A 12,895-nucleotide genomic window follows, 5' to 3' on the forward strand; every position below is an offset into this window, starting at 1 on the left:
CTAGAGGCGCTGTTCGTGTTTCCATATAAATTGAGAAATTAACGCGAACGCGATCGAGACGTATTTTGTAACCGAAAACTTACACTAAAGGTACTGGGAGAGACATAAGAGGCCACTGTCTGGTGGTCCGATAGGTTGGATACGCAAAAAAAAACAAATTAGAAGATTTCCGAATTCACTGAAATTGATTAGAATTGAAAATACAAACTGAAATATAGATGCACAGAAAAACAGAAAAATAAGACCATCACTGGGAATCGAACCAGGTCCTCGTAATCCGTACGCGTGCTATACCGCTACACCACTGATGGTCAACAAATCTGTTGACCATCAGTGGTGTAGCGGTATAGGACCTGGGTTCGATTCCAGTGATGGTCTTATTTTTCTGTTTTTTCTGTGCATCTATATTTCAGTTTGTATTTCAATTTCGGTTTTACGGGATGACCGTAAAAGTAAAAATTTGGAATTGAAATAAAAAATACAAAAAAAGATTCCAAAAAACCAATCTTAATTGATTAGAATATTTTTAGCGAAAGCTAGAGCATAAACGAATAGAGCTATAATTAAATAAAGTTTGGATTTGGTGCGCAAGCGCTTTTTTCGCTTTCTTGGCGCTGTATAATTCTCGTCGTCGTCGAGTTGACAAAAAATGTATCCATTATTGGTCCTAGAACTGTATAAATTTGCATTCCAAAAGTCGCCAGAAAAGTCGCTAAACCATTTTTGTCGTCAAAACTTTTTTTTGGTCGCTAAGACTTAAGCAAAGCAAAAGTCGCTTAATTAGCAACACTGGAGAAGAGGACTAAAGTAGCATAAATATCTGATACGACTCTATTTATAGGGCCGGAAGGACGTGTCAGATATTTTGGCACGCTCCGCTGTGGCAGATATTAATGCTGGTGACTGTACTACGAACGTTTCCTATAAAAATGATGAGAAAGTATTATTCACTATGTAGGTACATCTGTAAGGCAATGCTTGTGTAAATATCGTGACATATACAGTCGAAGTTCATAAACTTGAGCAAAAATTTGATCAAAAATATCTGAACACGACTCTATTGTTAACGGCGTAGAAGCGTGTTCAGATATTTTTGATCATTTGCTCACAAGTCTATGAACTCGAATGTACAAATATACAAAGTAGCGTGTATCATGTATGAGTAAACAAGACCATTTCGTCGAATGAACGCCCCCCAATTCAGATGGGAACAAACAGTGGTGGCAACTGAGAGGCTGGTTATAACCACAACAATCAAGAATGACGGTGTTTTTGTTGGACTATCGTTTAAAATAAATAAGTTTTTGTTAAAAAACATTTTTAATACAATACAACAATACAATACAATACAATGACTCTTTATTGTGCACCAGAAATAGTAAGCGATACAGAAAATAGTGCCCTTAGTGTAAGTTTTCGGTTACAAAATACGTCTCGATCACGTTCGCGTTAAAATCTCAATTTGTATGGAAACACGAACATCGCAAACGTTCCGCTAGAGGCGCTGTTCGTGTTTCCATATAAATTGAGATTTTAACGCGAACGCGATCGAGACGTTTTTGTAACCGAAAACTTACACTGAGGGCACAGATACACAGAGAGAAAAATACAAGGTAAGAAATAGGCGGCATCTCTTCATTAATTCATTATCTCTTCCAGGCAACCTTTTTTACAGAAAGAAGGAAGGACTAGTTTACAGCAGTAATACTTTTCCATACTAAATTTAAAGTCGATTTCGTTAGCATAATTATTATCTAAGTATTTTCGTTTACTAGCCCTTGGACCATTTGTTGTCTTTATAAAGTAATCATTGGGAGTTCCGTTCTGCAGAGACGATCCCGGGCAGACTTCCAGGATGTCATTGTCAGGTTATTTACTTATATTGTCACCAGATTTACATAAGTATGCCAAATTTCAAGTCAATCCGACTACTGGAAGTACTTCAATTGGCTTTCTTTTATTACTTTAATAAATCATAATTTTTAGGGTCCCGAATATCAAAAAAAAGGAACCCTATTAATTAATCATATATATACTTTTACATGCATTACTTCACGTTGATTCATTTTAAAGCAGTTATTTTTATAGGAGTAATCTAAGTTATCTTTGTCAACAAAGCTTTTGAGTAAGTATCTGTTTTTTTTTATGATTAAAAGTGAGCAAATCTGTACTAAACTGTCGTGATAAGGTATCGTGGATGAAGACAGGTTTACACAACATATTATTTTAGTTTTGATGTAAGTTGTAACTTGTAAGTAGGCAATGATACATTAGGTACGTATTCAAAAAGGTAGATGTGTTACTAGCAGACCCGAAATGAAGCGTAATAACCTCGAAAAAAAATAAGAAACAAGAGAAGTCTTTCAAAACTGAAGCAAAAAGGACATACTTATACTTAGGGTGACGGCACCAATTATGGACATGTTAAGCACATAGTAACGACAACAAGGATTCATCATTCATGAACGTTGCTAAACTCCAATTCATAGAATCTGACAATCCTGTAGACACTTCCAGCCTACTAATATAAACACCGGGCTGCCTAAAGCTTTGTGATGTGACTATTATTCTTTTTTGATTCCTTTTAGATGATAATTGCAACAACAGGGACATATATAATCAAGTGTGCCCACGATAGGGTGTCTTAAATACGTAGAAAATTGACAGATTCTATTGAATTGTACTTTAATATAATAAGTGTTCATATTTAAATTACTCCATATATTAATGTAAGTATGTATTTTTTTGTACTTTTGATGCACCACCTGTTGTAAACTAGTCCTTCCTTCTTTCTGTAAAAAAGGTTGCCTGGAAGAGATCGCTCTTAAGCGATAAGGCCGCCTATTGCTTACCTTGTAATTTTTCCTCGGTGTATCTGTTTTCTGTATCGCTTACTATTTCTGGTGTACAATAAAGAGTCTTTGTATTGTATTGTAAGTACCTAGGTAGCTTGTAATAAAATGTTCTCATTTTTTTTATTTCATTTAAAATTCTCAAAATCCCGTGATTTAAAAAAAAACAGTCGTAAGCGTCTTTCAAGGCTTAAAAATTCTGAGATACGGGAACCTTATGTTTTTTATACATAAAAATGACCTTGGTTGACCCTTTCTCACCTGGTGTTAAATGCAATGAGGCCAAAGGAGTATCTCACTGGTTCAGTAACAGCCTATTCACTAGCCTTGAAGAGCCCTAGATTGTATTTATCTAGAAACACAGACGAATTACATGGACTAGTTAATTACTTACCTTTTTAATTTCTAGACGTAAGCTTGAAAGGCGTTCAAAAACTGATGTAAGATACATGGATGGGCCAGTAAGTTTTACAGCCATAGACGTAATCAGCGATACTCATGCGCATGTCACGTGTCTTCTTGCATACACAGAGAATGTTCCTTGTACATGCTTGTACAACAACCAGTATAAGCGTTCCGTGCTTTTGCGGTACGAAACCGAAACTAATAATATAAATGTTCCTCTATAGATTTTTATATGTAATTAATAAGTGCTAAATTTGAAATTAGTCTCTATACCTAATATGCGTACGTATTTTTGATACTACCTTAAACTTTAAGGGCAGTTAGTGAATGCCCTAATATTCACATTTTATTATGTCTTAGTAAAAAATGTAGACTTATTATTTTCCTTACAAAATTAATTAGCACGCAATGTATCACTATGCAATACTACTTTGTTTTTATTCAAAACGTCGCACAGCTGTCATAGAAAGCTCCTCTTTCGTATCAAATTATTGTATGCATTACATTGCATTACAGCACTTAAATCTTCGTCTGGTTACAGTTTGAGGTAGTATCAAAAATACACGCTGTATAGTACTGTATACTATTATTATAATATATAAAAATGTTTTTATTATTAAAGTTTAGTTTATATTTTGTTTAAACTAAATAAAATTACCTTTCAATAAAAAGATCTCATTATTTTATATTTCATTTAAAATTCTAAAAATCCCGAGATTTCTTGACATTTATAAAATCCATACGTAAGCTTGAAAGGTGTTCCTTGAAATCCTGATATGAGGTAAACTACATGGGCCAGTTGAAAGTATGTTTTACAGCCATAGATTTAATCAGCGATGCCCATGCGCAGGTTACGTGTCTTGGCAGACAACCAGACGCGACGCAGACGCGTTTACTTTTAGACTTACAAATTCGATTCATGACACAAATCGCGTTTACTAACTTTTTTTAGCGACGCTTCATTGAATTATTTGAAAATTTATGCAATGACGTACTCGATTAGGGTTCCGTAGGTACATAAAAATAAAATACAATACAATAGGGTAAATCGACAGTACTGGCGACATTAACCTACAAATCTTTATTTTTGATGCCAAGCTATCCGAATGAAATAGATCAATTTTTGGTTTAGTGTATGTAGGTATACAGTCATTTTTCAGGGAGTCATTGTGTAGGTACCTACAGACAAGTGCAAAAATAAGTATATATTCGAACCACTCAAAAATATGTTACTAAGGCCTTATTGCGTCGGAATAAGAGTGTATTTTTGAAACTTTGAATAAGTCCATATTTTTTTACACTTGACTGTACCTATTATTAATGTTTTATTTAAGGTACGCATGAAGTGATGTAAGACGTATACAGACTAGATGAAACACGTAAAATTCGGAAAAAAAGGCTACTTTTTTTCACAAAATTCTGAGAAATTGTCGCAATACCAGATTTTTTTTCTCAAACATATTCGTAGTATAATTAATTACTAGCTTTTGCCCGCGGCTTCGCTCGCGTTAAATTTGGGGTAACATTAACATACATTTACTTTCTGCGATCCTTTTTTTTCGTGATTTGATTGATTTTTTGGAGGATTATATGGAAATTATAGATACAGTAAGACGTTTTAGACAAATGGTGCACATTTTGGAATTCAAAAATCAACCTTCATACGTAATTAATCATTCATAATTCGTACCAACTCTGAAACCCTGTTTCGCTGAAACGTTAAAGACGTTAAAGTACTACGCGTTTCTTTTGCCGGCGTCTTCCTACACGATATAGGATATAGGATTGTATCTCGAGAAATTGTAAAGTCCCCGCGGGATATGAATTAATGTGATGATAGTTTTGGCTATGCGTTGTCTGTCAGTCAGCCTGTCATGGTACTGTTCAGGTAGAGTTAGGTATAGAATTATAAATAAATCAACCCTGAAGTTGAATTCACTTTTTGCTATCCCGCGGGAATTTTACGTTTTCCCGGAGAAAAGTAGCATATGCCAATCAGGGATAATGTAGCTCCCAATTGGTAAAATATCTTTTTAAATCAACCCCAATGATGAATTTACTTAAGTATTTCGATCCTGCGGGAATTTTGCATTCTTCTGTAGAAAATCAGCCTATGTCAATCAAAGATACTGCAGATTACTATTAGTGAAAGAATTTTTAAAATCAGCTCCGAATTAATTGTCTTACTTACTTCTATGTACCTATCCTGCGGGAATTTTGCATTTTCCCAAAGAAGAGTAATCTATACCAATCAGCAATAGTGTAGCTTTATATTAGTGGAAGAATTTTTAAAATCAGCTCTGAAGTTGAATTCAGTTTTTTCTATCCCATGGGAATTTTGGATTTTCCGAAAAAAAAAAAGTGGACTATGTCAATCGAGGATAGTCATATTATATCATATGAAAGAATTTTTAAAAGCAGTGCCAAAGTTGAATTTACTTATTTCTATCCCGCGGGAATTTTTCATTTTCCCAGAAAAACGTATCCTATGTCAATCAGGAATACTGTAGCTTACTTTTGTTGAAAGAACTTCTAAAATCAGACCCGAAGTTGAATTCACTTATTTCTATCCCGCGGGAATTTTGCATTTTCCCGAAGAAGAGTAGTCTATACTAATGAGGAATAGTATAGCTTTCTATTGGTGAAAGAATTTTTAAAATCATTCCCGAAGTTGCGTTCAGTTTTTTCTATCCCGTGGGAATATAATAATTTCCCGAAGAAAAAGTAGCCTTTGTCATTTGGGTATAGTCATATTACATAATATGTAAGAATTTTTTAAATCAGCTCCGAAATTTAATTAATTTATTTCTATCCCGCGGGAATTTTGCATTATCCCGGATAAAAAGTAATCTATATCAATCAAGGATAGTGTAGCTTACTAACGGTGAAAGAATTTTTAATATCGGCTCAATAGTTTCAGAGATTCGACTACAAACAAAGAAGCGAAAAAAGTTTAGATATTTCCCTATCCCGTGGGAATTTCGAAAAATCCTTTCTTAGTGCGCGTCTACATCTATTAAGGAACATATATTCCAAATTTCAAGTTTCTAGCCCCAGTGGTTTGGGCTGTGCGTTGATCTATAAGTCAGTCAGTCAGTCAGTTTCTTCTTTATATATATAGATTTTCTATTCTGTCCTAATAAAAATATCGAAAAAAACTAAGCAAAATTTTATAAAAAAATCTGAAAATGTTGAATAAGTCCAAAAATTCTGAAATCGCAGGATAATTCCTGACACTGGGAGGACGGAGACATCGTCCATAGGCCAGGCCAGGCCATAAAAGCTTTAAAACAAATATAGGCATATATTAGTGTGTCACTGAATTCTCGTTGCGCTATTCTGACACTCACTTGTCTAGTTTTTTTACGTAAAAACCTTTTTTTACTCCTTCATAAATAATGAAGTGTTTGTGTCGTGGTGTTTAATGAACCTAATATGCTAAATGACTAATCAAGGTCTCCACAGAGCTGTAGCTGTACCTATTTGTTTTGAATAATAATAAAAAAACAAGTATTTACATCACTAATATTCCTAAGAGGGTTCAAGCGTAATTTTTAGAGTTATGAGTCGCGTAATGTTCAGGGCTCGAGGATATATATCAATGGATATACATGATATATATCCGATATATATTAAATGATTTTTTATGATATATACCAATACAAAAATGGTTTAAAAATTTGATATTATTATGTAGTTTTTGGCTAGTTTTTGGCCCTTGTTACTTACTATAGTATTCTACTTCCCAAATGTGGATGGCGTTAGAGTAATTAAAATATATTCCTTAATAGTAAGTTTTAATTCATTAATGGCAACACGTCTGCCGGCGTTAATGGCGTTAGTCGTGTCAGAAAAAAATCGTTACGAAAGAGTAAGTTTTTTTTGTTCATTCTATATTTTTTTACAAAGAAAGTAATTGACAAAGTCCAGAAACGATTTTACTTAATTTATTTTACAAATAATAATATGGCTTTCATACAAAATGGATATATATCAAACTTTTGATATATATCGGATATATATCATAAATATCCGATATTTTGATATTTATAATAAATATTGGATATTTTCGAACCCTGGTTATGGTGGTTTCATACAGTCCTATTTGTATAAAAACAACTCAAGAGCTTATAATATTTACTGTGGGTGCGGCGCGGCGCGGAGGCAGTAGGTACCGGTTGTAATATTCGAACTAACGTGAAAGGGGCCACACGGAATACCGCGCCACGCTTATTTCCTGCGCGGTATTCTGTGTGGCCTTCGCTCAAATATTACAAACGGTACCTACCGCCTCCGCGCCGCACCGCTCCGCCTCCGCCGTCAGTGTTTTGGTGTGTTTCTAGCTTTATTGTGAGTCGCTGCGTGGTACAAACTGAAATTTTGTATAAAAACAAATACAGGAAAAATTACGCGACCGCAAATAGGTGGGCCAATCAACTTTTTTACCGACACTAATCTGTTTTCTGTAATGTAATAAATGGTGTACATGAATACATGCCATCCTACGTTAAGGTTAAGCTAGTAACGCTAGAGACAATTTTGGTAACGTAGGAGATGCCCAAAGTGTCGGTAAAATAGTTGATTGGCCCAGTACCCTTAGTGTAAGTTTTCGGTTACAAAATACGTCTCGATCGCGTTCGCGTTAAAATCTCAATTTGTAAAACAACACATCATCGCAAACGTTCCGCTAGACGCGCTGTTCGTGTTTGCATACAAATTTAGATTTTAACGCGAACGCGATCGAGACTTATTTCGTAACCGAAAACTTACACTAAGGGCACAGGTACTAGGTACGCGACTCACAACTCAAAAAAAATTACGCTAGTCACATGACGATCACAATAGAAATGATGTAGGTAGTAACTATACTTCTTTGTTAATTAGGAAAAAACCCAGAATCATTAATCATACAAAAAAAAACATTTCGCAGAATTGTGCTAATTATTTCCCAGAGGTCTCATAAAGATAACGCAAGCGGACAATATCTATGGATAATAAAATTTTACGAAAAATTGTAATAGATCGTATAAATTTCAAAGAAAAGTTTAATTCACAGTTTAATTAATATACAATAAATGATTATTACATGTCGAATTGAAAAAAAAAATAGGAACGAACAGCCACCAAATCAAATTCCATAGATTACGTAACTTCGACAAGAAAAAGTTTGGACGCAACATATTTTTTGCAGTAAAATGTGCTTTATGAGTTAGCAGTGACGATTGAAGCTCGAATAGAGAGTAGCACTGGCCAAAAAGAATCAAATTAGCATCACTGTGCAAACATTTCCGACCCCGTTCTTTTGGAAACGTGTTCGAAATTTAAAATGCAGTCTCCATCCTGCGCTAAACCGGGAATTTCGGTCAAAGATTAAAGTAACAGGAGGACACAACATTTTTTTTTGTTTGTACCTATTCGTATACAAAATTTGGGAAGATAAATTGTTGCTTTTATTTTATAGAGGCAACAGAATAAAAAAAATAACGGTGAGTGAGGACATATGTTTTAAACAGTGTCATTTTTCAAAAATTAAAACGCAAATTTTTTAAGTATTTTAAACTATACCTACTTACTAAGGGCCACAAACATACACAAAACATTTTTTAGTAAAGCATACCCACAACTTATTTATTTTCGTAACATCTGTAACCAACGGAGCAAAACTGTGTCACTTACCCAGCCTCGATGACGTCACCCTCCAAATATAAACCCTGATGTATCCACACTCCGTCAACTTGTACACAGAAAAACAACTTTTCATCAACCCCAACAATTAAATCAGTATCATTAACATCCTTCACAAACGTCGGGGTGCAAGGCTGACCGCGCGACGCCGGCGAACGGGTTAACGACCACAAATCCACGTTTGAAACTTGAAAATTCAGGTTCAAAACACACTTTTCATTCTCACATTGGCTTTTGTTGACACTCGCGGTGAATATCCACGGTTGGTACACAGCTTGGGTGTTTATTATTAAGAATAATAGTAAGAATAAGCCACTAGTCCGCATATTAGCACAACACAACATCTTGACGCGACTGCCACCGGCCGAATGGATGAGTGAGTGAACGGAGCGTCAACAAGTTGCTTATGGCTTCGGCTGAATCAGTGAATGAGCGATACAGGTTGATAGGCGTTATGAAACTCGCTACAATGTATTGTTTGCCGCGTTACGCATCCGAATTCCCAATTCCAATTAGATTCGTTTTATATTTCACTGTAAGTACAGTCAACTAACAGTCAGTGTCATTTTACGTCACACTATAAGCGTTGCTACAGTACAGACACATATAAGTAATTTACTCTGACAAAGTTCTCTTGTGGCCTAGGAGTCAAATTGGTTGACTGTATACGGACGGACAAAGGGGGGCGAAATATTTAGCACTGTATGTACAGTCAAGGGCAAAGATATTGACACGGCCAAAGTTGCAAAAATATGTATACACGGCCTTAATGTTAGGTGCATAAAGTCGTGTATACATATTTTTGTATCTTTGGCCGTGTCAATATCTTTGCCTTTGACTGTACTTATAACAGATTTACAAATTAATACACCAGTTGCAATTTATGTTGTTTAGACCAGTGTCCTTCAACGTATGGGTCGCGGATGCCCCATGCCCTTAGGAGAGTCGTAGTTACTTTAAAATACTCTCACCGTTAATGTGTATCACTGTTTAACGGGATGACCGTAAATGTAACAAAAAATTTGGAATTGAAATAAAAAATACAAAAAGATTCCAAAAAACCAATCTTAACATAAGAGTAACTTTCGTTCACAGCTCATATATTTCCACAGCAAGTTTCATGCACAGGGAAAATTCCGGTTTCGTATAAAATCGTAAAATACGCCATTTTGCTTGTTGTAAGTAGGGCTGCCATCTCTAAAATTTGGCTACCAGGACAAGACGCGTGAAAAACCCGGATTTTGGAGCCCGAAACCCGGACATGTCAACAGGCTTAGGTTTTTGTTAAACTTGGTCAGTAAGTATAATAAAATATAGGCCAATCAAATAAGATCCTTATAAAACGATTTACAGCTTGCTGGAAATTAATTCTTCAAAAAATTCTAATTGCATTGGTCTAAAAATTAAAAATATTTTTAAATCCGGACTACAAATGAAACCCCGCCCGGACGCTCCCCGGACGCCCTCTAAACTAGGACAAATCCGGGGAAACCCGGACGGATGGCAGCCTAGTTGTAAGTAATATGAACGTACACATTTGAACCAGAAGACGACGCAGAGTTGGCAGGTCTCCAACAGGTGATTTAGAGTTCTAACCGCCCCATCCCTATAATATAATGATATGCACCCCCTCCCTTCTCCCTCCTCCAGCAACAATAATTCCTCACTGATTTAATGATCTCTCTTTTTCTCACTCAAACAATTCCACTATCGCACTCTCATCTGAAATACAAACGCACGTATTTTCCTAAAATTAGGTACCACAAATTATTAAGTTGTAAATAAATCTCAGCTCCAGCCGCCCCATTGGTCCTAGCGCCCTAGACTCTAGACTTATTAGCCTAGCGGGTGGGTAAATCAGGCCCTGGGTCTCCCATTAGATAGAGATATACCGATGGTACCGCGAGAGTTGTGGGCAACCGGTGGATACAGGCAATCGTCATTCTAAGGGGGAGGCATCCTTCCGATTGATGATGGAAATAAAAGTATTATCTACAAGCGAAACCGCGCGCAACACCTGTACCCTTAGTGTAAGTTTTCGGTTACAAAATACGTCTCGATCGCGTTCGCGTTAAAATCTCAATTTGTATGGAAACACGAACATGACACGAACACGAAAAATTTTTTTTTTTTGGACTGGATGGCAAACGAGCGAGTGGGTCTCCTGACGGTAAGAGATCACCACCGCCCATAAACATCTGCAACACCAGGGGTATTGCAGACGCGTTGCCAACCTAGAGGCCTAAGATGGGATACCTCACGTGCCAGTAATTTCAACGGCTAAGTTCTTACTCTCCACGCCGAAACACAGCAGTGCAATCACGTCTGCTTCACGGCAGGAACTTAACTAAGAGTACTTGTTTCTCCTATAAACGGCTAAATTAACGAATATTGAAGCGTTGCAAGGACAACCCGATAAGCGGTGATAACGTATCAGTAAGCAGTGATTATAAAATAAACTCAGCGGCGCCCTTTACAAGCGCAGCGTAAAAATAACTAGGAAATACAATGTGAACAACAATTCGAATTCATTAAGTGCCAGTAATTTCACCGGCTGTCGGCATTGCTGAAATAAAGAAATTCGCGAAAGAAAAATGTGGAATGCACCTCAGATACAATACGCCATAGTTTAGACGGCTAATAAGATGCAACGCTTCTTAAAATATAATATAATTAATACTTACTTTGTAAGTCGCTATACAGTATGTATCAGAACGAAAGGCAAAGAACGATACCCATTAATGTTTAGACCACATATATGATTATGGTGCCTGGCTTATGGAAATTTAACATCTTTTTGTGGTAGTAAAAAATAATAAAAAATAAAGCAATATTTTCTAACCTGTATAAAATAACATAACTGTTAGCTTATAATGTTATGCCTTAAATGCGTCCTGCACGTCTCTAGAACCCGGGTTGAGGCCCTTTTCGGTTAATCGGCACCGGCGGATTGTTATTTCTTGTAGACGGGTAATCGCATCTTTGAGTTTTTATCAGAATCGCATTGACGATCACACGGACGTTTTTGAGCATTGCCTTCGTGCGGGAAACCTCTCCGCGTACAGACGAAGAGCGGCATTCTCGTTACTCCTATACTCTCCGTAAACAAGGACCAAATCCACAATTTCCTCCGCAGAAAACATTAAAGGCATTATCAGTATTTTTAAATTAAATTTCTATGTAGATTTTTTTTTTATTTTTTTTTTCTATTTGGATTGAAACGCGTTGACTCGCCAGCTATTACATAAACCCCTAAGGAGTTTTCAGTAGTGGCTCGTAATTTTCCACTCACTTGTACCACAATAAATTAAAAAAAAAACTGACACGCGAACGTCAAACCTCGACTGATTTAAAGAAAAAGACCAAATAAGTGATTTGCAGGTGGTAGGACCTTGTGCAAGGTCCGCCCGGATTGCTACCACCATCTTGCTCGTTAATCCTGCCGTGAAGCAGCAGTTTCGGCGTGGAGAGTAAGACAGCCGGTGAAATTACTAGCACTTGAGGTATCCCATCTTAGGCCTCTAGATTGGCAAAGCATCTGCAATAGCCCTGGTGTTGCAAATGTTTTTGGGCGTTGGTGATCTCTTACCATCAGGAGACCCACTTGCTCGTTTGCCATCAAGACGAAAAAAAAAAACCTTACCTCTTTCAAAATAAGAATAACAAGGCTTTAACAAGGTGACAAATCTAAAATGCCATAGTGAACTAAGTACAATGTTATACAAAATCCATGTGACTAATGATTGAATGAATGATTATTAATTAATAATCTGTAATTACAGAACATCTAATTCTGAAAAACAAGTAAAGGGTACACTTAAAATTAAAAATCCCCAAATTTTTACGACAGTCAGTATCGGGTCGGGGTTAACCCTTCTTATTCCAAAGTCACCGTGCGTGAAAAAAGTTTCGCGAGAACCAAACTATAGTGATAGTACTATACTCAATTTTTT

The 12,895-nt window shown here is 36.2% G+C and overlaps 1 protein-coding gene across 1 annotated transcript in view; it reads right to left on the reverse strand.

Moving 5' to 3' along the window:
* Positions 1-9,336, reverse strand: part of LOC141442875 (unextended protein-like) — a gene marked incomplete in the record, with an annotated part of 62,536 nt that extends 53,200 nt beyond the window's left edge. Inside the window, 1 exon segment of the mRNA XM_074108028.1 lies at positions 8,934-9,336. Within this exon segment, the coding sequence (XP_073964129.1) occupies positions 8,934-9,286 (353 nt within the window).
* Positions 9,337-12,895: the final 3,559 nt, after the last annotated feature.

This window comes from Choristoneura fumiferana, chromosome 26 (assembly GCF_025370935.1).
Source record: "Choristoneura fumiferana chromosome 26, NRCan_CFum_1, whole genome shotgun sequence".
Taxonomy (NCBI): domain Eukaryota; kingdom Metazoa; phylum Arthropoda; class Insecta; order Lepidoptera; family Tortricidae; genus Choristoneura; species Choristoneura fumiferana.